The sequence below is a fragment of the Plecotus auritus genome (assembly GCF_963455305.1).
Source record: "Plecotus auritus genome assembly, chromosome: 1".
Lineage (NCBI taxonomy): Eukaryota > Metazoa > Chordata > Mammalia > Chiroptera > Vespertilionidae > Plecotus > Plecotus auritus.
In genome coordinates, this window is record NC_137770.1 from 115102236 (window position 1) to 115128776 (window position 26541).

General features: G+C 45.4%; 1 protein-coding gene across 6 annotated transcripts in view; it reads right to left on the reverse strand.

Annotated features, from left to right (window-relative positions):
- Positions 1 to 26541, reverse strand: part of LINGO1 (leucine rich repeat and Ig domain containing 1) — a 248378-nt gene that overhangs the window by 214896 nt on the left and 6941 nt on the right. For 5 of the 6 annotated variants that reach the window (XM_080677257.1, XM_080677253.1, XM_080677256.1 and 2 more), the window contains exon 2: positions 489 to 603. In XM_080677257.1, coding sequence (XP_080533383.1) covers positions 489 to 506 — 18 coding nt within the window. In that variant the 5' untranslated portion in view covers positions 507 to 603. Of the gene's footprint in view, positions 1 to 488; positions 604 to 26541 lie in introns of those variants that run through there. The other variant, XM_080677259.1, reaches the window with a different exon arrangement.

Consider the following 26541-nt stretch of genomic DNA (forward strand, 5'->3'; position numbering starts at 1 on the left):
TATACATACATGGGGCTGTGTTTCATCCTGCCTGGACAGTGTCTGGATGGGCAAATCTCGTTAAACCCCACACATCAAAGCCAGCCTCTTAACAGTTTCTTGAACCCTGATTGTCTCAGTCCACCTGTTCCCACTCCCTCCTAACCTGGAGTCATGCACACATTTTTTTCAACATGTGACAGAACCAAGGGCAGACTCCTTCAGCTCACCATTAGAGACCTCCCACACCACACAGGAACCCATTGGCTGGCAAGTTCATGAAAACTTGTTGCTCAGAAGAATGCCCCAGGCTTCTGAGCTGGCTTCCAGAGCCCTGGTTTAGGAAGGGTTAGTGGGAAAGGGCACTACACCGTCAAGCCTCCTAGACTGGACTTCATGAGGGAAGGGAGGGAGGGACGCACTCCCAGAAAGACTATCCCCGAATGGTCTCTCTATAGCCTCTCCCTTGGGGATCCCACTCTACCCAGTGGCCCAGAATGGTTTCTTACCTCAGGTCGGGCAGGCATTTGGGGAGTGCAACTGGGCTGGGTGTCAGCCTGGGCTTGACTCAGTTGCCCTCTTTGCCCATGGACACCAGAGCCTCAGAGCTGTGGGCACAGGAAGCTGTGAGAGAAAGAGGAGATGAGCTGTCAGCTGAAATAGGACAGCAGGGGGAAATTCTGGGGAGCAATGGGGGGCTATGCATACAGTTGGTCTGATTCCACCTGGCTGGGTAATAAACACTCATCCATCTTTCACACACACACACAATAAACACTCATACATCTCTCTCTCAAACACACACACAATAAACACTCATACATCTCTCTCTCAAACACACACACAATAAACACTCATACCTCTCTTTCACACACACACACACTCCCTCTTGCTGACACACTCACTGACACACACACACACACACACACACACACACACACACACTCATGCCACAAGCTGGGACAAGTTGGGCCCTGAGAATGCTGGGTTTCTGGCCCCAGGCAGAGGGGGATCTAAATATGCTTCCCCACCCACTGGCTCTGTAACCTTGGGAAGATAAGTCTCAGAGCCTCACTTCTCTCATCCATAACATGGGGATACCATTCTGCCTGCCAGGGCTTCTAGGAAGATAAAAAGAGAGAAGGGAATTATAACCTGGCACCCAGTACCTACTGTGATCAAAGAGTATAGTGCTGGCATGTGTGTGTGTGTGTGAGAGAGAGAGAGAGAGAGAGAGAGAGAAAGAGAGAGAGAGAGACATGTGCCTACTCTGGTCAACACAGTCACAAAATCACAGAGCTTGAGAGACCCACTCCCACTATACAGATGGGGAAGCTGAGGCCCAATGAGGGCTGGGGACACCCCACAAATCAACCAAAAAGTCAAACCCAGAACCCAGGTCTCCTCTTCCCCAGACCTGAACTCTTGACCCAATCTCCCCCCGACCCCCCGCAGCTCTTCCTTTCTTCCTTCCTTCCTCCCTTCCTTCCTTCCTTCCTTCCTTCCTTCCTTCCTTCCTTCCTTCCTTCCTTCCTTCCTTCTTTCCATTTTGTACTTAATGATTAGGATTGAAAAATGTAAAGGACGTCACTCCTGCTTGCCTAAAGCTCAGAGAGAAGTAAGGCCATTGTGCTCAGAAGGAGGATGCTGGAACAGAAGTCCAGGGGGCTGCAGGAGCCCAGAGAAATTTACTCCAAAAACTGTAGTTATGCATTTCTGAGCCATGCTTCAAAGAGTCCTCAGGATTTCCCTGACTTGTCTCCCAACTGCTCTATCAGCCCACACAAGGAGGCCTCACCTCCAGGAGGTAAAGGGAGGGGAGAAGTCCCCATTAGCAGTCCGGCCCTTAGAAATGAGGAACCATAAGGAAAGTGCCCTTGACTACCCTCCTCTCACCCAGGTTCAGCACCTTCCTACATTGTTCATTCTTTCCTCCTGTGAGTCAGACATTGTCCTTGACCTGGGGCAGGACAGAGAACAACTGAGCCCTAGTCATCAGTCTTTACCTTATGGAACTCAGGTCCCCATCTCTTTGTCAGCTGCTTGCAAATTCTGTCCTGTAGTGTTGTTTTTTTTTTATCTGTTTCTTTTGGAATGGGGTTTAGTACTGAGAGGGCAAAAGAGGACACCTTCCAGAGCTGGGCTTGGAAGACCCGCCTGCCAGCCTCTCCTCTATCCCACATGGGCCATGACTCCTAGCAGCTAATACAGACTCTCAGGACCTATTTTGCACAGGTGGAAAACAAGACCCTGAGAGGTAACCAGGTGGACCCCAGGTTGCTCAATGCTGAGAAGGCAGGAGTATGGGGGAGGGAGATAGGGGAGTGAGGACCAAAGGGCAGGGTCAGGTCCAGGGCTGTGGAAGTGGTAGAAGGAGCTATCGGGAAAGACTTCCTGGTGGAGAGGAACTTGGATTGGCTCAGATCCTGCTCTCCGACTCCTGGCAGAAAATGTGTTTCTCTGAGAGAACTGGGCCAGGGCCTGCACCGGCAGTCCATGTGATTTGGGGCTAGAGAGGCAGGTGGAATGTGAGGGCAGATGCTCCGTGACAACCACCATCCCATCCCAATCCACTGAGGGTTGCCACAGCTGCCACTTCACATCCTTCACATCCCACTGCCCAGAGGGAAACCAGCCTGGGGATGGAAAACAGGAGGAACAGAGAAAGGAGGGGCAAAACACAAAGGACAGACAGAGGCCCAAAGAAAGACAGAGCAACTGCAACCCCAAGCCAGCCAGAGGGGGAGATGCAGAGATGAAAATGGAATATTAGCAGATGGGCCAGTCCTCCTCCCCCAGTCAGTATAGCAGCTTCCCGGAGGAGCCTACAAACCTGGGCTTTGCAAAGATTTTTCAGCAATAAAATTCTTATTTGAAATGAAACTGTATGCAGTGGGAGAAGCCTTTCTGTGCCAGACATTAAATCCAGAAGGCATACAGTGAGGATTTGATATATCAGACTACACAAACACATATAACATCCGTACAGCAAAAAGACACTGTAAACGTAGTTAAGGGCAAGTGAGACATTGTAAGAACATACCACTAATATACAAAGAGCCCCTACAAATCAATAAGGAAAAAGACAAAAGAAAAGAAAAAAATGGCAGCAAATTAGAAACCCACAGAAGAAGAACTAAATTGGCCAATTTGAGTATATGAAAAGATGTTCTACCTCACTAGCAATCAGGGAAATACAATGAAAATTACACAATACCATTGTTTTGCCCATCAGATTGGGAAAAATAAATTGATAAATAACAACCAGTGCTGACAAGGATATGGGGGAATGAGGGCTCAGGAATTGGCTCTACCTTTGGAAAGGTAATTTGGCAATACTGAATAACATTTTAAACCCACACACCCTACAACCTAGTAACCTCACTTCTAGGAGCTCTCCTAAAGAAATGACAGCACAGGCACTCACACATAAGCATTCAAGAATGCTCATAGCAGTGTTACTGGTAATAGTAGAAAAGAAATCAGAAATGGCTTAAATGTTTGTAAGAGACTGTTCAAATAAAATACAGTATATCCATGCTATGGAACAGTCTGCAGCCACTTGACAGAGGGAGGCACCTCTATATATAACAATATGAAAAATAACAAGCTGGACAATATACTTCAGAATGAGCCCATCTTTATAAATAAGTTTGTTGGTATATGCCCCAAAAGGCAATATCCAGATGTTACAGTGAACACCTCCTAGAGGGGGACAAGAAGACTTTCATGGTCTCCATTATCCACAAATATGTTTTTGGATTTCCCTTTGTAACCAGCAATCAATAAAGAGTTAATGGGTTTTTTTCCTTTAAATCCTGCCCAGACCCTAATATAAAATGCAGACCTAAGCAGCCCTGCTATGGTTGAAAGGAAAGAGGTCTCTGCAGGCTACCCCGAGGCCCCCTCAGGGACACCAGAGCTCTAACACCAGGTGAAGAGCCTCCCTATGCTGGAGAATGTGGAGTCACACTGCTGTTCCTCAAAATCAAGGCCATGACAGGAGATTGCCATGGTCACACAGGCGATCCAGACTGGCTAAGGCTAAAGCTAGGGCCTCTGACTCCCCTGGACTGGGATGGAAGGTTGCCTTAGGCATCCAGAAAACACTGGGATATCACAATCTTGAGAAACCCTAGGCTGAGGCTCAAGGGAGCCCCGGGGTGAGGGCAACATGGGAGGGGGCTTTGGGGCTCAACTCTGAACTCTTACAGGGCTCTGGTGCTGGGGAAGAAGAGGGAGAGAGAGGAGGGGCAAAATATCTCTGTGAAGACAAAGGGTGGATGCCAGAAGAGGGGACTGGTGTATGCAGCTGTCGGTGTTCACAGAGAGAGAGGGCTCATGTGGGTCTGGGGAGGTGAACTGTGGAGGTGGTGTGTGGAAGTGTGTCTGTATCCAGGGGAGAGTGAGTGCATGTGCATGTGTGTTATCACTTCCAGGGATGAGAGTAAAGAGGTAGTGTGTCAAGGGACAGGAGACCCAGGAGGTGTGTGTGTTAGGAAATATGGGCAGCCAGCACACCTGAAGACAGGCCAGGAACAGGTGGCAAATTCCAGTGATCCATCCACAACAGGCACTTAGCCTCATGCCTGACCCAGTGCTTCCCAAACTACCCTCCAGTTAGACCAGGCACCCGACCTCCTTGACAGAGATAGGTCCCAAGCCTTTGCACTTGCGGTTCTCTCTATGAGGGTGCCCTCCCTCCTTGACCAGGCCCCAAAGTCCTCCAGGAGGCTTCTTCTGACCCAACCCCACACCTCTCCTTCCAGGCTGAATCAGGAGCCCCCTCTGCAATTCCCACCCTGTGTCACCTCTGTCCTGCCCTAACCCCAAAGCTCTGAGTGCTGACAGGTGAGGGGTGGGCCTTATTCTTTTCTGCACTCAGACCTTGGCACAGAGGAGGCATCGAAAATGAAAGGTTGTGGAAAGAATGAGTGGATTATCACAGCACTTGACCTCTAGCCAGGGACACAGTGGGACCTTTATAAGGCAACAGAGCAGGGCAGAAAGAGCATGGCCTGGGGCCTGAGATGCCTAGCTTCCTGTCCTAGGTCAGCACGACAGGTACCATTAACCATGTCACTTGGAAAATGATTAAAGCAGGAGTTCCTAACCCAAGTCTCCAGTGAGGGGGACTTAGGAGGTCTGTGAGCACTGATATAAATTTATGCACATGGTGGGGAGGGGATATAACTGTTTCAGATTCAGAACCACAGAGCAGGAAAGAACAAGGCTATCCCCCAGGAGAGAAGATTCAGGGGCCCACCTGTGCCTGCACATCAGGGGACTATTGGGAGGCAGGGACCAGTACAGGTTCTGAGCTCCAAGCCCCAGCCAGGACCCCTGAGCAGGGAAGAGCTGTCCAAGATGGTGCCGCCTTGTGGGGATGAGCAAGAGCACAGCTGGACGGGCTAGAGTCAAAGTGAATGAATGGCAGCCTCGAGTCTCACTCTCGGACTCTCTGGGTCTCAGTTTCCCCACCTTACAGCCCAGGACTACACAAAGTGACCCCTGTGAATCCATCCTGAGTGTGTGAAAGCCCTGGGCCATGCAGGGCTGAGGCTCTAGGCACAGTCCTTACGTTTGGGCAGTCCTCCCACCTGTGGTGACCTGCGGCCCTCTTCCCTCCAGGAGTAAAGGACAGGCTGCCCTAGCTGCCCACACTGCTAACTGGGCCTGCTTCAGTGCTGCAGTCACCACCTCCCACATGATGGTGACTCCAGAGAACACGGGAGCAAGAGGTTTCATTATGAGTCTGGACTGGGGTCAAGGGAGTCCAGGAGCTGAACAGAAGCACCTGAGCAGGGCTGTCAGGCAGGCCAAGGCCACATGAGCTCCGTGATTCCCCCAAAGTCTCAACCCCTCCAGAGCCTCTCCCAGTCTGACCTGTGGAAACTGAGGTACAGAGAGAGCCCTCTGTCCTGGGTCGCACAGGGAGTTAATAGCAGATCTGGGCCGGGATCCCAGGCTTCCTGGCTGGGCTTATACTCTGGACACCAATGCACCTCACCACCTCAGGTGATGCTGCATGCCTCAGCACCTCCTAATCCTTCCAGAAAGAGGTGGCTTGCACTGGGGTTCCAACGGACTGATTCAAGCACAGGCCTGCTATGTCCCCCAGGATCTAGCCACCCTGAGCCTCAGTTTCCTCCTCTCTAAAAGAGAGGTACAAAAGCTGCCCTCCTATGCCTGTGTAGGGATTATAAGAGCACAGAAGTATAGTCTGCTTAGAGTAGAACAGAGGCCTCAATTTTCCCATCTCTAAGTGAAAAGATTACCCTGAGTATTCCCCAGACCCCCAGAGCCTCTGATTTTACAGGAAGCCTGTTCCGTGCCCAGCCCATGCCCATCTCTTTGGGAGACAAGCTGCAGGACAGAGAACAGGGCCTGCCCTCGGGGAGCACCCTACTAGTCTGCAGATAGGAATGGTGGTCCTGACGCAAAGGCTATTCAGCAGAGCTGGGAGTGAAAGTGCCTATGGCAGGGCTCCCAAAATGGTGCCCTGTGCCTCCACATTGCCAGTCCCCACCACTCCCTACCGCACCACACCAAGCCTGCTCCACTCATTACCTGCCTGTCCCCTGTAGGTGACAGGTTTGTACCCCTGCTCCAGGGAGCACAAGAGGCTTAAAAAGGGAAAACCCAATGTGAGCTGAGCAGGGATAAAGGAAGTCTTCCTGGAAGAGACAGGACAAAGAGGGTCAAGTTCATACAGGTGCCTGAATACCCAGTTGAGGAATTCAGGCCCTGAGAAGCCACTGGCAGTTTCATATGTGCCCCTTCCCCCTTGGGCAGGGATGCGTGACCCCACCCGGGACTGGCTCAGAGCTGTGTCTCCAGCAGAAGGCTTGAGGTGGAGGGGGAGCTGGGCGTGAGGCCCTATCCATCCCTCCTCCCCAGCCAAGGACTGTGCCGCCATCGCAGAGAACTCAGTCCTGGTCAATAGTGCCCGGGTCTCATTGAAAACAGCTTTGCCGCTGGCGAGTGCTATCTGGCCAGGGAGGGCTCCCCAACAGATTAAGAGCAGTGCCAGCCCAGACTCATTGGTATTCTGGTCTGGCTGCCGGCTTCAATATGGCTGGGAGACGCAAGGGCAGAGGCGCCCCTCGGAGAACACCCAGTGATAATTCCTCTCCAATTCCAATTTATTTTCTCTCATTAATGCTTCTGAAAAGACCCACGCTCTACAAATAGGGAAGGAGCACAGAGCTCTGAAGGAGAGGGGAAGGGAGGAAATGGCTGGGGGTGACGAGGCTGTAGTAAAGGTGATGTGGGCAATTGGCTAGAGGCCCTGTGTCCTGGATTCTAATCCCACCCCATCTCCACCTGCCTGTAGGACCCTGGGCAAACTTGGCCTACACCTGTCAGTGGGGAATGGCCCCCTGCTGTGTCTGCTCTGTCCACCTCAGGGGACTGTTTAAAAGATCTACTAAGGGTCATAGGTGAGGGACTTTATACACTGTGAAGGAAAATATACCTTAAGTCGACCCCCATCCCAGGGTCCAGGGAAGGCCTGAAGCCACAGAGCAACGAGATGAGATAAGTACCAGGATTTGGATCATCCTCCCACTCCCATCTTGTCTGTCTCAAACTCACATCCTCCCTTCCCCCACAAGCTCACCTGAGACCAGCCTCCCAGCCAGCATGCCCCCTCCAGCACGCCCTGCTGTGGAGCCAGAGGGATCATCCCCACATGTCCTCTACTCAGAAAACTTCCATGGCTCCCCATTATCCTTGGAACCAACTCAGGCCCATCTGGGCAGCCTCACCTCCTCCCTGGCCTGACCCCACCCACAGCTCCTCTCACCTTTGCACATGCTATCTCCTATCTGGAATTCCCTCCTCCTTGGCCCCAGCTCACCTGTCAAACTCCCTCTTCATGAAACAATCCAAGTTCTCCTCTACTGCAGCTTTTCTGACTCCCCTGGCTCTCCCTGCTCTGTGCTCCTAAGTACCAAGTACCCACCTATATTATGACTTTAGTAACACAAAAAGCTATTTTAGGTTTTCCTGATGCTGCAGTTCCTGATTAATCCCCACAGCAAACAAAAGGAAGAGATGATTAAATTAAAATACAGACAATAGTGTGGTGAAGGCCTGTGGGGGACAGGTGCAGGGTGGAGGGGTCAATGGGGGAAAGAGGGAGACATCTGTAATAGTTTGAACAATAAAGATACATTTTTAAAAAGACAGATGCTTCCTGTTTCCAGCTGGAACCTCCAGCCTGAGCCAGAGGATCCACTAGAGGGTGGTCCTGCTCAACCACCTGCCCAGCTCCAGATCACTTACCCTTCCTATCCCATCTCTGCCAGGCTGGGCTGACACCTGCAGCCCACCCCCTAGATCACAGGTCTCCTCCCCGAGCCCTCTGCTACGTGACCTTGGACAGGACAGGCCACCTCTCAAGCCTCAGTCTCCACATCTGTCATCATCCTCATCTCTCAAGGATAAAATGAAAGAAATATGTGACCACTTAGGTTAGATAAACATTGTCTCTTATTTTTTAGAGATGGATGCTGAAATATTTAGGAGTAAAATTCCATGATATCCATAATGTACTTTCAAATAGCTCTGGAAAAAAAGATATAGCAAAATGTCAACAATTGCTAAATCTAAGTGAGGGTACCCTAGCCAGTTTGGCTCAGTGGATACAGCATCAGCCCACAGACTGAAAGGTTGCAGGTTAGATTCTGGTCAAGGGCACATAACTCTATGGCAGGCATAATCCCCAGCTCTGATGCAAGAGGCAGGCAACTGATATGTCTCTCCCACATCAATATTTCTCTCTCTGTCTCTCCCCCTCCCTTCCACTCTCTAAAAATCAATGGAGGAGAGAACAAAGATGGAAGTGTAGGTAACTGCCTGCATTTGCTGCCTCCCACAACCACATCAAAATTGCAACTAAAATACGGAACAACCATCATTCAGAACCACCTGAAAGCTGGCTGAATGGAAGTCCTACAATTAGAGAAGTAAAGAAGAAAGTACATCGAGAAAGGTAGGAGAGGTGGAGGCACCGAACGGGCTGGTCCGACACCCACATGTGCCATTCTTTAAATTAGGAGGGAGATCATCTCTGCAGAGGCCACCCATGCAGAGCAAGGGGTCCCAGCCCCACACCAGAACTGCAGCCTAGGGTTCCAGAGCTGAGAAGAAAAGTCCCCCTAACTATGGGCTGGTTTTCACAGCGGGGATTGTGGCTAAATGACATGGAGGCTGCTGGAGACCCAGGTGTTCCTTTTATGGGGCCAATGCACAAATTTACTCGGACTCTGAGCTCCAGCACAGAGCAGCTTTGGGAAACCCAGACACATACAGGGAGAAACTGGATTGTCTGACATCTGGGCAGGAACTCGGCAGCAGCTTTCTCACAGTCAGGGATGCTTGCAGGGGTCATTGTTCCTGTGCTGGGACCTTCCCTGTCCCAGAGCTGACTGGCAGGGCCATATCTGAGTCTCCATAAGCCTGGCACATACTGTTTGCTCCACCCTAGTGATTCCCTGAGACCCTGCCCCATCCAATTTGCAGCCCCACCCAAGCTGTTTGTAGCAGCTTTTACATATGAATGGCCTGTCCTCACACTTCAGACTTTCCTAAAATCTCTCAAACAAGCTGCAGCTGGTGTCAGCAGGACCCAAACCTATTAATAAAAGGCCGAAAACCCAGCACTAGCACCAGCCTGCCTTGCTTCACAGCTGGGCCTCACCTGGGCACCTCCAAGACCAATACAAATAGCAGCTATCTGCAAATCTCTCTGTCGCTCCTGCCAGTTGGCTCCAGGCAGTGGCTGACTTTGCACCTCCCTGGAGGCCCTAGAGCCAGTGCACCCAGTAGACAGCTTCAGACTATACCAGATTACAACTCTACAAATCCATAAGTGACACACTCAAGACACAGACTCAATGAGCACCAAAGCCCTACTGAAGCAAGTCCTGCTCCATAGGGGTGTTTCCTGCACAGTAGCCCCACTGTAGCCACAGTTCATCCTCACAGCCAATTGGCCTGGAGGTCAATTCCTCCCAGTGATGCCAACAGCACTCAAGGCTCAACTGCAAGACTGTGCACACAGTCCACACAGGGGCACACCTAGAGTGCCCAGCTCAGTAGTACACAAGGCCACTCTACCAATTCCAGGAGACATAGCAGGTCTACCTAATACATAGAAACAAACGCAGGGATGCAGCCAAGATACAGAGAAAAAGAAACATGTCACAAATGAAAGAATTGGAAGCAAGCAAATCACTGGCTACAGAGTTCAAAACCATGGTTATAAACTAACTCGAGGACCTTCATGAGAGCTTCATGGATCTTAGTGAGAATGTTGAAGACATGAAAAAGGACAGTCTGAAACTAAGCATACACTCACTAAAATAAAGAATAATTTACAGGGATTCAACAGTAGAGCAGAAGATCCTGAGAATCAAATAAATGATTTGAAATATGAGGAAGCACAAAACACCCAATCAAAAGAGCAAAAAGAAAAAAGAATCCAAAAATATGAAGATAGTGTAAGTAGCCTCTGGGACAACTTCAAGAGTACCAGCATTCTCATCATGGGAGTGCCAGAAGGAGAAGAGAGAGAGCAAGCTTTTGAAAACCTATTTGAAGAAATAATGACAGAAAAAACTTCCCCTACATGGTGAAAGAAATAGATTTACAAGTCCAGGAAGTGCAGAGAGTCCCAAACAAGAGGAACCCAAAGAGACCCACACCAACACACATCATAATTAAAATGCCAAGGGTTAAAGACAAAGAGGGAATCTTAAAAGCAGCAAGAGAAAAGCAATTAATTTCCTACAAGGGAGTGCCCATACTACTGTCAGCTGATTTCTAAACTAAAACTTTGCAGGCCAGAAGGGAATGGCAAGAAATATTCAAAGTGATGAATAGCAAGGACCTACAACCATGATTACTCTACCCAGCAAAGCTCTCATTTAGAATTGAGGGTCAGATAAAGAGCTTCACAGACAAGAAAAAGCTAAAGAAGTCCATCACCACCAAACCAACATTACATGAAATGTTGAAGGGTATTCTTTTTTTTTTAATTTTTTAAATATATTTTATTGATTTTTTTACAGAGAGGAAGGGAGAGAGAGTGGGACAGAGAGTCAGAAACATTGATGAGAGATTCAGCTGCCTCCTGCACACTCCCTACTGGGTATGTGCCCACAACCAAGGTACATGCCCTTGATCAGAATCGAACCTGGGACCCTTCAGTCCACAGGCCAACGCTCTATCCACTGAGCCAAACTGGTTAGGGCTGAAGGGTATTCTTTAAGAAGGGGAAAAGAAGAAGAAAAGAGAGAGGGGAGAAAAAATGGCAGCTGAATAGGCAGACATGTCATGCACCTCCTCTCTGGGCCAGACTGAAAATACAACTAAATTGGAGAACATCCACCTGGGAATTAACAAATTAGGCCTAGCTGAGGAGGCAACTTATAGCAAGGAAGGGGAGAAAGTGGCTGGAGACTGGTAGGAACAGTGGCCAGGGCTCAAGAAGGGTGGCAGGCTGGAGGGCCGAGAGGGAAAGAAGGAAGCTGCATTATGGGAGTATCAGTTCCCTCAGAAAAATAGAAGCTAAGCCCAGGCTGAGTACCAGAGCTGCATCCCTTGACAGCAGGTGTAACATCCAACTGTGAAAAGGAAAAGCCTCAGGGGTGCTGGCTGCTGGAGAGGCTGTGCCTTGAAAGGCAGCCCCCAACGTAGGCAGCACCTGAGAGCAGCACAGTGTTGGGGGGAGAGAAAGCCACAGTTTCGTTGTTGTTTTTGTTTTGTTTTGACTTTGTTTTTATTCTCTAAACTCAGAACACAGAACTTTTCAGTTGCAACCATTCACCTGAGGCTTTGACACAGGGAGGAAGGCACGGACTTGAGGTACCTGAGGAGAAGCTGGGGAGGGAAGCAGGGCAGAGAAAAGCAATAGCCAGGAGCCCTGCATTGGGACAGTCTTAGACTTCCAAACTTAAAAGGGTTAGGGTTAAAAGTTCTTAGACTTCCAAACTTAAAAGTCCATTTTCCCCCAAAGGAGCTAGCCCCTCTCAGTAGCCTCAGGGCAAGAGATGCAGCCTGCCACACCCTGCATTTTGAGGTTTACAGGGGAAACAAAGGCAGAGGCCAAACATACAGGTCTGAATAGTCTCAAGGAGCCCTCAGTGACTCTGGGAACCAGACTGATAAAACCTCCGGGTTACCAGCCCACCCCATTTATCTCCATACAAGGATCTCTGTCCAATCAAGGGTAGAGTAATATTTTGGGCCACTTATGGAGGAGTAGCTCTGGGTCAGGAAAAAACACCCATCATATTCCCTAAAAGCAAAACAGTACCAACCCCACCTAAAGCCCTGTAAGAAATAGACGCTTGGGTGATTAAGATTGACAGCTGGCGACAGGCAAAGAGGGGAGATTAGTCCTGCTTGCTTGCAGCCAAGGCCTGAGGAGACAGACACAAACAGAGGACCAGTGGATCACTGGGGGCTTCAAGCAGGGTGCTAAAAGCCAAAAGACAGCGCCTGACAATGGTTAGCACCTAAGTATTTAACAGGAAGCCCAGAATTAGAAGACAGGACAGAAGAGTGGGGTCCTAAACTAGCTCCCATGGGGCATTAAAACTCAGCTGAAGTGAACGGCACTTCATTTAAATTTTTTATTTTTTATTATTTATTTACTAGAAGCCCGGTGCATGAAATTTGTGCATGGGGGAGGGGGGTGTCCCTCAGCCCAGCCTGCACCCTCTCCAATCTGGACCCCTCGAGGGATGTCCGACTGCCTATTTAGGCTCTCACAATCCAAGACTGCTGGCTCCCAACTGCTCGCCTGCCTGCCTGCCTGATTGCCCCTAACTGCTTCTGCCTGCCAGTCTGACCACCCCCTAACAACTCCCCTGCCACCCTGATCAACACCTAACTGCTCCCCTACTGGCCTGATTGCCCCAACTGCCCGCCCCTGCAGGCCTGGTCGCCCCAACTGCCCTCCCCTGCAGGCCTGGTCACCCCCCAACTGCCCTGTCCTATCAGCCTGGTCACCCCTAACTGCCCTCCCCTGCTGGCCTGGTCACCCCTAACTGCTCTCCCCTGCTGGCCTGGTCGCCCCCAACTGCCCTCCCCTGCTGGCCATCTTGTGGTGGCCATCTTGTGTCTACGTGGGGGTGGCCATCTTTGACCACATGGGGACAGCCATCTTGTGTGTTGGAGTGATGGTCAATTTGCATATTACCTCTTTATTATATAGGATTATTTTACTTATTTTTGCACATTTTTCTTCCTCTCTTCTCTTTTCCTCCCATTTTTCTTTTCCTTTCTCTGCTTTAGTTTTTCTCTTACTTTTTTTCTCCTTTTTAAAAATGGACCTTCTTTATCTGCTTTATTGATGTGTTATTATTCTAGTCTCTATTGGTATGTTCATATAACTAATTTCCTCTTCCCTGTTCCTATTCCATTTGCCCTTTACTTTTCTTCACTAGTCAATATTCTTTTCCTCTACTCTTGCTCTTTTCTTCTCCTAATTAAAAAAAAATTTTTAATATATTTATTAATTTCAGAGAGGAAGGGAGAGGGAGAGAGAGATAGAAACATCAATAATGAAAAAGAATCATTGATCAGCTGCCACCTGCATGCCCCCTGCTGGGGATTGAGCCTGAAACCCAGGCATGTGCCCTTGGCCGGAATCAAACCTGGGACCCTTCATTCCATAGGCTGACACAGTATTCCCTGAGCCAAACCAGCTTAGGCTCCTCTCCTAATTTTTTAACTTGTTTCACTTCCTAAATGTAAGCCTATCTGCTCTCTCCTCTATTCTCCCTTTTCATTAAATTTTTTTTTTCTTCTGGTTTTCTCATTTCTTTTCTCCTCCTCTATTCTAAACCATGGTCCTTCTCCTATTCATCCAATTCCTTAGCCTTATTTTCTTTATTTAAGCTCTGCTCCTACAGATTTTGCTCCCCCACACCCCACCATTTTTTCTGGGTGTTTTTTGTTTATGCTCTTTGGTTTATTTGTATGTTTTATTGTGTTTTCTCCCCATATTCTTTCTTTCTTTCTTTCTTTTTGTTTTCCTCTATCATTTTTTATTTATTTTCTCTTTCCTAATTCTCTTTTCTCTGGTGGTCCCTTTTGTTGGGGTTATAGGTGTCTTGTTTACATTTGTGTTCTGTTCCTTCTGTGTTGTGTCTTGTCATGTTGTATTTTGTGCTTTTCACTCAGCACCTCTACAACAGCTGGCACAACGTGGTAGAGAGCAAGCCACATAATCAGACACCCTGAGAGGAGACTCCATCCAGGAACAGGACAATAACATTCAATAAATCAGCAGAATCCAAATATCTCAAGTAGGGGGCCTCCCTAGAACACCCAGCACAGAAGACATGACAGAATGTACCCTTTGGTCCCACAAAACATCTACTACATAAAACCAATCCAAAAAATCTGGGTGGCATAGCAGTTTAATCTATGCATAGAAACAAATTACAAAAGAATAGCAAAATGGGGAGACAAAGAAAAAACCCACAAATGAAAGAAAAGGAGTAATCACCAGAAAAGGAACTAAATGAAATGGAGGCAAGCTATTTGTCAGAGAAATAATGCAGAGTAATGGTTATAAGGATGCTCAAATATCTAAATGGAAATTCGCCAACACGTGAGAGAATCAAGAGTAAATTAAAAATGACAGAGCTGCAATAAAGAACATAATGGAAAGTTTCAACAGTAGACTAGAAGAATCTGAGGACCAAATCAGCAATTTAGAAGACAAGGTAGAAAAAAATATACAAGCAGAGCAGCAACTGGAAAAAAAAAAAAAACTTAAAAAGCAAGAGGAGACTCTAGGGGGGCTTTGGGACAACACAAAACAACATCCACATAACAGGAATGCCAGAAGGGGAAGGTGAGCAAGGAATAAAAAAAACCTGTTTGAAGAAATAATGACAGAATACATCCCTGATTTGAGGAAGAAAAATGTCATACAAGTCCAAGAAACACAGAGTCCCAAACAAGATGAACCCAAAAAGACTGACACCAAGACACATCATAATTAAATTGTCAAATGTAAAAGACAAAGAGAATCATAAAGGCTTCCAGAGAGAGACAGAAGGTTACCTACAAGGGGTCTACCATTAGACTAACAACTGATTTCTCAACAGAAACAAATCAAACCAGAAGGGAGGGGAATGAAGTACACAAAGTGATGCAAAGCAAGAGACTGAATCCAAGAATACTCAAAATTGAAGGTGAAATAAGGAGCTTTGCAGACAAACACAGACTCAGGGCATTTATTACCACCAAATCAGCAATGCAAGTAATGCTAAAGGGGCTATTTTAAAAAGAAGAAATAGAAAGGGAAGAAGGAACACAGGCATAAAAAATAAAAATGGCAAGAAACAAGTACTTATCAATAATAACCTTAAACATAAATGGATTAAATGCTCCACTCAAAAGATACAGCGTAGCCGAAACTGGTTTGGCTCAGTGGATAGAGCGTCAGCCTGCGGACTGAAGGGTCCCGGGTTCGATTCCAGTCAAGGGCATGTACCTTGGTTGTGGGCACATCCCCAGTGGGAGGTGTGCAGGAGGCAGCTGATCGATGTTTCTCTCTCATCAATGTTTCTAGCTCTCTATCCCTCTCCCTTCCTCTCTGTGAAATATCAATAAAATATGTTTTTTTAAAAAAAGATATAGGGTAGCTGAATGGATAAAAAAAAAAAAAAAAAAAAAACATGACCCATATATCTGCTGTCTACAAGAGACCCACCTCAGAACAAAGGACTCACACAGACTTAAAGTGAAGGAATAGAAAAAAAAATTTTTTTCAGGCAAATGGAAATGAAAAAAAAAAAAAAGCTGGGGTAGGAGGATTGGAAGATGGCTGCTGACGGGAAGGCAGACTGCAAGATAGTGTGTGAATGAGAGAACGAAAGGAGAGTGTGTGAACATATGGGGAGCGTATATTTTTGGGTGAGGGACAGCTATACTCCAAGGGACTGTTGGAAATTGCCTAACCAGGCAGCCACCACTGCTGCTGAAATCTCTCCTGGAGCAACTGGCTCTGCTGCGGAGACCACACCTTCTTGAAGGGGAGATTGGCTGTTATCGGAAGCTTATACAACCTGGGAATCTACAACCACAACATCCAGGGAACAGCTGCGAACCCAGGAACACCGAATCTCAAACAGCACAAACATGCAGACTCAGATGAGCTCTGCACCTTCTCACGGAAAGGTCAGATTTCACCTAGGAAAAGGTGAGGTCTGCAATCCAGGCTGGAGAGAGAAGTGCGTACAATAGGATCTAGAGGTTCGGGGGAAGTTTGCGCCGCACAAAATCCACGGCTGTTGGGGCTAGCGTGATCCGCGAATGTGGAAGGGCTGCTAGTGAAAGGGAACTCTAAAAATCAATCCATAGCTGGACTGGGCGCAAAAAGGTACCCTGAAATTTTACCAGTGTGCCAGATGCTTAGTGCCAGGGTAAAAAAGACTGCCACAGAGAAGTTCACAGAGTTGTGCGCAGTGCCGGAGAATAAATGTCACGAGATCACGCACTTACTCTGGCTCTTTTTTTCTCTTTAAATCCTTGCTTTTGATTACTAAGCCCAGTACATAGGATCACCCAACTGGGGACACTCTCAGAGACTGCAGGGGAAAGTTGTTTTTGTGGAACCTGGTGATCAGAGCGGGGAGTAATGATAAGAAAACCAGCTCTGGGGCAGTCCATTCTCCCAAACCAGTATTAAGTGTGACAGGGAAAACAAAATCTAAATACTGGCTAGAGAGGACTTATAGCCCTGGAGGTCAATCCAGAAACACTGCCACACAGGGGTTGAATCACAAATTGACTCTTGTATAAACACAAATAAAGGAGTCTAAGAAACAAAGAAATACTGCCTGCTTGAAAATCAGGACTGTGACTTACAACACAGAGGAACAGTGGAACGTAGGGAATTTCAATACTGTCCTGACTACTTACAGGAAACAGGCATGCCAAACAGAACAGTAGAGGAAGTGAATGACCTTCACTAGTACACATTTTTATTTTTTCATCTTTTACTTAAGAAACTAATTTTTTTCTTTTTTCCTCACTTGATTTTACCTTTCTAATTATTACATTTTTATTTTTAACCAGTATTATTACTATTACTGTTTTACCTTTTTTTTAAGTGTCATTTTATTTTCTCTTTATTTTATTTTATTTTGGGATTAGTGTTCTACATTCTATTTTCATTTTTCCTTTAGCATCATTTTACTCTATCTCAACTTTACCTTTATGCCAATACTCTCTTACTCACTTTTCCCATTTTGTTGTTCTGTTTCTCTTACCCTATTCCTGCTTTAGATTTTCCCTATTCATTCTTTTAACCCCGTTAAAAATTCATTCTACTTATATATCTAATTTCCAATCCCCTGCTCTAAGTCCATACACACCACTCTCTTCTCTTTCTTCACTATCCAAATTTTTTTCTCTCTACCCTTTCTTTTGTTTGTTTGTTTTTTGTTGTTGTTATTGTTTTTTTGTTCTAGGTTTTTTTGTTTCATTTTGTTTTGTTTTGCCTTGCTTTCTCTCTGTCCTATTGTTGTTGTTTGCTTGATTGTTGATTAGATTGGTTTTTTTTAGTGTGCTTGTTTGTTAGATTGTTTATTTTGTAGTTGTTGTTTTTTGTTTGTTTTTGTTTTTGTTTGTTTTTTACTTCTGTTTTTCCTCTCCTCACTTGTTATTAGTTGTTTGTAGTTTGCATTCATCTCTGGGTGTTTGTTGTTTGCATTTTTTGGGATTAGTGGTTGTTCTATTGGAGTTTTCTCCCCATATAAATAATTTTCCCTCCTTTTTTATTCTCTTTCTTTTCTCTCTTACTTTTTTTCCTTTTCTCAATATCAGTTTTACAGTCCTTTTTTTTTTCTTATTCCCTAACTAGAGGCCCAATTTGTGCACGGGGGGGGGGGGGGTCCCCCCTCAGCCCAGCCTGCATCTCTCCAATCTGGGACCCCTCAAGGAATGTCCGACTGCCTGTTTAGGCCCGATCCCAGTAGAATCGGGCCTAAATGGGCAGTCGGACATCCCTCTCACAATCCAGGACTGCTGGCTCCCAACTGCTCACCTGCCCACCTTCCTGATTGCCCCTAACCGCTTCTGCCTGCCAGCCTGATCATCCCCTAACCACTCCCTGACAGCCTGATTGATGCCTAACTGCTCCCCTGCCAGCCTGTTTGCCCCTAACTGCCCTCCCCTGCAGGCCTGGGTACCCCCCAACTCCCCTCCCCTGCAGGCTTGATCGCCCCCAACTGCCCTCCCTTGCAGGCCTGGTCCCTCCCAACTGCCCTCCCCTGCTGGCCTGACTGCCCACAACTGCCCTCCCTTGCAGGCCTGGTCCCTCCTAACTGCCCTCCCCTGCTGGTCATCTTGTGGTGGCCATCTTGTATCCAAATGGGGGCAGGATCTTTGACCACATGGGGGCAGCTATCTTGTGTGTTGGAGTGATGGTAAATCTGCACATTACTCTTTTATTAGATAGGGTAGAGGCCTGGTGCATGGGTGGGAGCCAGCTGTTTTGCCCTGAAGGGTGTCCCGGATCAGGGTGGGGGTTCCCTTGGGGCATGGGGCAGCCTGGACGAGGGGCCTGTGGTGGTTTGCAAGCCAGCCACGACCCCTGGTGACCCAAGGAGAGGCCCTGGTATCTGGGATTTATTTATCTTCTATAATTGAAACTTTGTAGCCTTAAGCAGAGGCCAAGGCAGGCCAGGACTGCTGAAGCTTGGCTTCCTCCATTGCCGGGGGAAACTCAAGCCTCCTGTTCTCTCCAGCTCCGTGGCTGCCACCATTTTTGTTGGGATTTATTTATCTTCTATAATTGAAACTTTGTAGCCTTGAGTGGAGGCCTGGGCCTGCCAGGGTGTGTGGAAAGCTTGGCTTCCTCCATGGCAGGGGAAACCCAAGCCTCCTACTCGCTCCATGGCTGCAGCCATCTTGGTTGGGTTAATCTGCATACTCTCTCCTGATTGGCTGGTGGGTATGGCTTGTGGGTGTAGCAGAGTGATGGTTAATTTGCATATTACTCTTTAATTAGATAGTATTCTCTTTTTCTGGTGATCACCTTTATTTGGGGTCATTAGTATCGTGAATACATTTGTGTTCAGTGCTTTGTGCATTGTGCCTTGTTTTGTTGTATTTTGTGCCTTTAAATAAATGCAGGAGAGAAAGAGCTACATAACCAGATACCCGGAGAAGAGACACCATGGGGAGACAAAGAAACAGCCCACATATGAAAGAAAAGGAGGCATCACCAGAAAAGCAAGTAAACGAAATGGACACAAGCAATATATCAGAGAAAGAATTCAGAGAAATGGTCATAAGGTGGCTGAAAAGAATGGGAGACAAATTCAACAATATGTGTAAGAACCAAGAGGAAATAAAGAAGAACCAAGAAGAAATGAAAAATGACATCGCTGCTATGAAGAACTCAATAGAAGCATCAACAGCAGTTGACTACAAGAAGCAGAGGACCACGTCAGTGAGCTAGAAGACAAGGTAGAAAAAAATACCCAAGCAGAGCAGCATCTAGAAAAAAAAAAAAACTTAAAAAACAGGAGGAGAGCCTAAGGGAACTTTGGGACAACACAAAATGAAACAACATCCGCATAATAGGGGTACCAGAAGGAGAGGAAACTGAGCAAGAAATAGAAAACCTGTTTGAAGAAATAATGACAGAAAACTTTCCTGATATAGGGAAGAAAAAACTCACACAAATCCAAGAAGCTCACAGAGTTCCAAACAAAATGAATCCCAAAAGACCAACGCCAACGCACAGTATAATTAAATTGGCAGCCCTACCCTGTTTGGCTCAGTGGATGGAGAGTTGGCCTGCGGACTGAGGGGTCCCAGGTTCGATTCCGGTCAAGGGCATGTACCTTGGTTGTGGGCACATCCCCAGTGGAGGGGGTGCGGGAGGCAACCGATCGATGTTTCTCTCTCATCGATGTTTCTGGCTCTCTATCCCTCTTCCTTCCTCTCTGTAAAAAATCAATAAAATATATTGTTTTAAAAACCTTCAGAAGGAAAGGAAAATGTTTAAATAAATAAATAAATAAATTGGCAAACACCAACAACAAAGTAAAAATATTAAAAGAGGTCAGAGAAAGGCAGAAAGTTACCTACAAAGGATTCCCCCATCAGACTAGCAACTTATTTTTCAACAAAAAAGCTGGGGTAGCAATAGTTATATCTGACAAAACTGACCTCAAAGTGAAGGCCATAACAAGAGATAAGGAAGGCCACTTCATAATACTAAAGGGATTGATTTAACAAGAGGATATAACTCTGGTAAACATATATGCACCCAATACAGGAACACCCAAATACATAAAAAAAACTTCTGGAAGATATCAAGGAAGAGATCAGCAGCAATGCAATGATAGTAGGGGACGTTAATACCCCAGTGACAACACTAGATAAATCCTCTAGAGCAAAAATCAACAAGGAAACAGCAATCCTAAATGACACTGTAGAACAAATAGAACTAATTGACATCTTCAGAACATTCCACCCCAAAGCTGTAGAATATACATTCTTCTCATGTGCACATAGAACATTTTCAAAGATAGACCACATATTAGGACACAAGCTAAGTCTCTACAAATTCAAGAAGGTTAAAATCATATCAAGCATCTTCTCAGACCACAATGGCATGAAATTAGAAATCAGCTACAATAAAAAAGCTCAAATACATGGAGGCTAAATAGCATGCTATTGAACAATGAATGGGTTACCAAAGAGATCAAAGAAAAAAATTTTAAAAACATCCTGGAAACAAATGAAAATGAACACACAACAATCCAAAATCTAGAGGACACAGTGAAAGCAATCTTGAGAGGGATGTTCACAGCACTATAGGCCTACCTCAAAACACACACACACACACACACATACACACACACACACGAAAAACTGGTAATAAGTTATCTAACACTATCACTTAAGAGAACAACAAGTAAAGTCCAGAACAAGTAGAAGGAAAGAAATAATAGAGATCAGAGTAGAAATAAATGACTTAGAGACTGAAAAAAAAATACAAAAGATCAATAAATCTAAGAGGTGGGTCTTCAAAAGGATAAACAAGATTGATGAACCTCTAGCCAGACTCACCAGAAAACAAAAGGAGAGGATCCAAATGAACAAAATCAGAAGTGAAAGAGGTGAAGTAACAACTGACCCTACAGAAATGCAAAGGATCATAAAAAACTACTATGAACAACTTTACTCCAACAAACAGGACAACCTGGCTGAAATGGACATATTCCTAGAAAAATACAACCTTCCAGAACTCAATCAGTAAGATTCAGAAAACCTGAATAGGCCGATAACTACTAATGAAATTGAAGCAGTAATAAAAAGAACTCCCAGAAAACAAAAGCCCTGGTCCAGACAGATTCACAGGGGAGTTTTACCAAATATTCAAAGAAGAAATAACTCCTCTACTCCTCAGACTATTCCAAAAAATTCAAGGTGAAGGAACACTTCCAAGCTCATTCTATGAGGCCAGAATTACCTAATTCCAAAATCAGATAAAGACATGACAAAGAAAGAGAACTACAGACCAATATCCCTGATGAACATAGATGCTAAAATCCTCAACCAAATTTTGCAAATTGGATCCAGCAATATATTAAAAAGATCATACACCATGACCAAGTGGGATGTATTCTGTGGATGCAAGGCTGGTACAATATTCACATATCAATAAATGTGATACATCACATAAACAAACTGCAAGACAAAAATCACATGATCATATCAATTGATGCAGAAAAAGCATTCAACAAAATCCAACACTGGTTTTTTACAAAAACTCTCAGCAAAGTGGGAATAGAGGGAACATACCTCAACATAATAAAGGCCATATATGACAAACCTATAGCCAACATCATACGCAAAGGGCAAAAACTAAAACCATTTCCCCTCTGAACAGAAACAAGACAGGGATGCCCTCCTTCACCACTCTTGTTCAACACAGCTCTGGAAGTTGTGGCCATAACAATCAGACAAGAAGAAGAAATAAAAGGCATCCAAATTGGAAAAGAGGAAGTAAAACTCTCATTATTTGCAGATGTCATGATACTGTACAAAGAAAACCCTAAAGATTCCATCAAAAAACTACTAGATTTAATAAATGAATTCAGAAACATAGCAGGATACAAAATTAACACCCAAAAATCCATAGCATTTTTATGCACTAACAGTGAACTCTCAGAAAGAGAAACTAAAAAAAAAAGAGAGAGAAAAGAAAAGAAAAATCCCATTTACCATTGCCACACAAAAAATTAAGATTCTTAGGAATAAACTTAACCCAGGAGGTAAAAGACCTGTACTCTGAAGACTACAGGACATTGAAAAATGAAATAGAGGAAGATATGAAAAAGTAGAAGAATACACCATGTTCATGGATAGGTAGAATCAACATCATTAAAATGTCCATATTACCCAAAGCAATCTATAGATTCAATGCAATCTCTATCAAAATACCAACGTCATATTTCACAGACCTAGAACAAACACTCCAAAAATTTATATTGAACCAAAAAAGACTCCAAATAGCTGCAGCAATCTTGAGAAAGAAGAACAAAGTTGGAGGAATCACAATACCAGATTTCAAGTTATACTACAAACCAACTATACTCAAAACAGTCTGGTACTGGCACAAGAACAGGCATATAGGTCAATGGAACAGAACAGAGAACCCAGAAATTGACCAAAGCCACTATGATCAATTAATATTTGACAAAGGAGGTAAGAGCATACATTAGAGCAGCGATGGTCTCTTCAATAAAGGGTGTTGGGAAAATTGGACAGGTACATGCAAAAGTATGAAACTAGACCACCAATTTCACCATAAACAATAATAAACTCAAACTGGATAAAAGACTTAAATGTAAGGCATGAAACCATAAAAGTCCTAGAAGAAACCATAGGCACCAAGATCTCAGACATCTCTCATAGCAATATCTTTACCAATACATCTCCTAGGACAATGGAAACTAAGGAGAAAATAAACAAATGGGACTACATCAAAATAAAAAGCTTCTGCAAAGCAAAAGAAACCATCAACAAAATAACAAGAGAGCCCACTGCATAGGAGAACATATTTTACATCTGATAAGGGGTTAATCTTCAAAATATATAGGAAGTTAATTTTCCTTAAAAAAGGAAGACAAACAATCCAATTAAAAAATGGGCAAAGGAACTAATTAGACACTTCTCCAATGTGGACATACAGAAGACCAAGAGGCATATGAAAAAATGCTCAAAGTTACTAATCATCCGACAGATGCAAATCAAAATGACAATGAGATGTCACCTCAAACCTGTCAGAATAGTTATCATCAACAAATCAACAAATGACAAGTGTTGGTGAGGATGTGGAGAAAATGGAACCCTAGTACACTGCTGGTAGGAATGCAGACTGGTGCAGCCACTGTAGAAAACAGTATGGAGTTTCCTCAAAAAATTAAAAATGAAACTCCCATTTGACCCAGTCATCCCATTTCTGGGAATATATCCTAAGAAACTGAAACACTCATCAGAAAGAATATATGCATCCCTATGTTCATAGCAGCACAATTTATAGTAGCTAAGATTTGGAAACAGCCTAAGTGCCCATCAGCAGATGAGTGGATAAAAAAACCATGGTACAATTACACAATGGAATACTACACAGCAATAAAAAAAGAAAGAACTCTTACCATTTGCAACAGCATGAATGGACCTGGAAAGTATTATGCTGAGTGAAATAAGCCAGTCAGAGAAAGATACCAGTAAGTATCACATGATCTCACTCACATGTGAAATCTAATGAACAAAATAAACTGATGATAAAAAATAGACCCAGAGTCATAGAAGCATGAACAGACTGTTGAACCTCAGAGGGCAGGCAGGGGAGGGTGGGTGGGAAGAGATCAATAATGAACTTGTATGCATATATGCATAACCCATAGATACAGACAATGGTGTGGTGAGGGCCTTGGTAGGGGTGTGACAGGAGCAGGCTGGAATGAGGGAGAAAGGAGGACCTATGTAAAAAAACTATGGTACATTTACACATGTAATAGTTTCAACAATAAAGATTTAAAAAAATAAGCAACAAAAAAAGAAAGATTAAAAATATGAACAATATAATGGCAATAAATACATATCTATCAACAATTGAATCTAAAAATCAAAATAAATGAACAAGAAATCTAATGAACAAAATAAACTGGTGAATAAAATAGAATGAGAGGCATGAAAACATGGAACATGATGAATCTTGGAGGGAACGGGGCTGGGAAACAGAGGGTAGAGGGAACAGGAGGATATTAACCTAAGATCCTACCTACGGACACAGACAGTGAGGGCCTGGGGCTGGGCAGGGCAGGAACCAGGTGGAAGGGGGCAATGGGAGGGAAAAAAAGGGGGACATTTGTAATAGTCTCAACAATAAAGATTTAAATAATAATTTTTAAATAAATTAATTAAATAAAATATTATGGACCAGAAAATATTCAGTGGAAAAATATCCACAGGTAAGGATTAACAACAACAAAAATCTAGGTGAGGGATATATGGGACTTCCTTATACTATTCTCTCTACCTTTCTGTATGTTCAAAAATTTTCCTAACAAAAAGAAATATTTTTAATAAACCAGCATTGATGTGAGCCAGGAGCCCCATAAACAGTGCCCCATGCTCCTGGTGGGCCTAAAAGGCAGCTGTGTCTCTTAAATAGGTTAAATATCCCCCCTGCCATCTCCTTTATGGGTTTCCCTAGAAACCGCTTTATCACAGGTTCCACTGAGTCCTAGCTCCACATTTAGAAGCCAGACACAGCGTTTTAGTGAGGCAACTATTGTCTTCTGATTGACCACCCGCCCACTTGCCCACCATCTCCCTGTTCTGCAGAGCAGCCCTCGGCTAGGGATTACAATGCTGGCTCCCTCCTCATGTGGCCATCACCCTCTCTGAGCCTCAGAATGCCTCCACCTGTTAAGCAGAAATGATGACAAGTCAGTGACTGCCTGGACATCTCATTCAAAAGCAGTTATCCCACAAAGAGACTGAAATCCCCACTTAACAAATGGGAAGGCTGAGACCCAGGACCAAGAGAGACTGGAAGCAGAATAGAGAAGGTAGGAACAGAGGAAGGTGAGAGTGAGCAAAAGCTCCCTGCCTGCCCCAATTCCCCTCCTCCCCATCCTTCAATCCCAACCCTGGCAGTATGTCTGAAGAGAGGGTAGACTGCACCTCCTTTTCTCTGGCTTCCATTTATTGAGCTTTCTGGTCAGGAATAAACAGCCAAGATTACAATGACCCAACCAGGTCTAGCTGACCTACACGAACACTGGCTGGCCCACCTCTGCTGGTTGATAATGGAAGAGTTATCAGTACCACCAAGTAATTGGTCACTACTTGTTGAATGTCATGCAGTTCATAAGGAAGCGTTGTGTGCGGTCAGAGACTGGGCCCTGCCCTGGACTGATGGAGCCTCCAGAGGTGGGCACCTCAGAGCAAAAGCCTGAGATGTCCTGGGCCTAGCCCACAGTCCTGGCCCAAGGGGGAAGAGGAAGTGGCATAGCCACAAAGGCCCTTAGAGACACACCACAGGCTCCTGCTCAGTCCATTTGGCCCAGGTCCATGGACAGATCAAGGACCCAAGATGAATAAGCCTGGTCCCTGCCACCAAAATACTCCCAGGCCTTATGTCACAGCCTAGCAAACAGTAGGACTGACATACAGTAAATGCACAGCAAATGTCGGCTAAATGTAAAGCAGATACACTGCTCTCAGAGTTCTAAGGAAGGAACAGCTACTTCCAGCTAGGGGTACAGGAAACGGGTGTTTAAATATGGCATTTGGACTAAGTGTTGAAAAGTGTTGAAGGGATCAGGTGAAGGGAACAGCACAGCCAAGCCCTGGAGGGTGAAAGCCACAGAATGTGTGAAGGGAAGGGTAAGTGGTGTTTGGCTGAAGCCTGGGGGCACATAGGAGCATGGTGGGAGCTTGCTGGGGCAGAGGGGCAGACGGTGAGACTGTGCAAGGCACTGAGGGGTCCAGACGCCAGCCTGCAGGAAACAGAGAGCCTTTGAAGTGTTTTGAGCAGAAGTGTGATGACCAGTTAAAAGCCACAGAGCCCACAGTTACTGCCAGGTTGCACTTCCCAAGAGGGTAGGGGCTGGTCTTATTCACCTCTGTCCAGCACAGCTGGCCCAGAGGAAGTGCCCAACAAGTGAATCACTGAATGATTATAAGATCATCAGATGGAGGACTGGGGACTCCTGGACTCAGAGCTGTAGAATATCATGTTTGTATAAAAATATATATTTAGCCCTGGACAGTTTTCTCAATGGTTAGAGTGTTGGCCCACAGACAAAAGAGTTGTGGGTTCGATTCCCAGCCAAGGGTACATAACTCAGCTGCAGGTTCCCTATCCCCAGAAGGGGCACATGTGGGAGGCAACGTGTTTCTCTCACGTTGCTATTTCTCTCTCTCTTTCCCTCCTCCCTCCCTTCCACTCTCTCTAGAAAATCAATGGAAGAAATATCCTTAAGTGAGGAT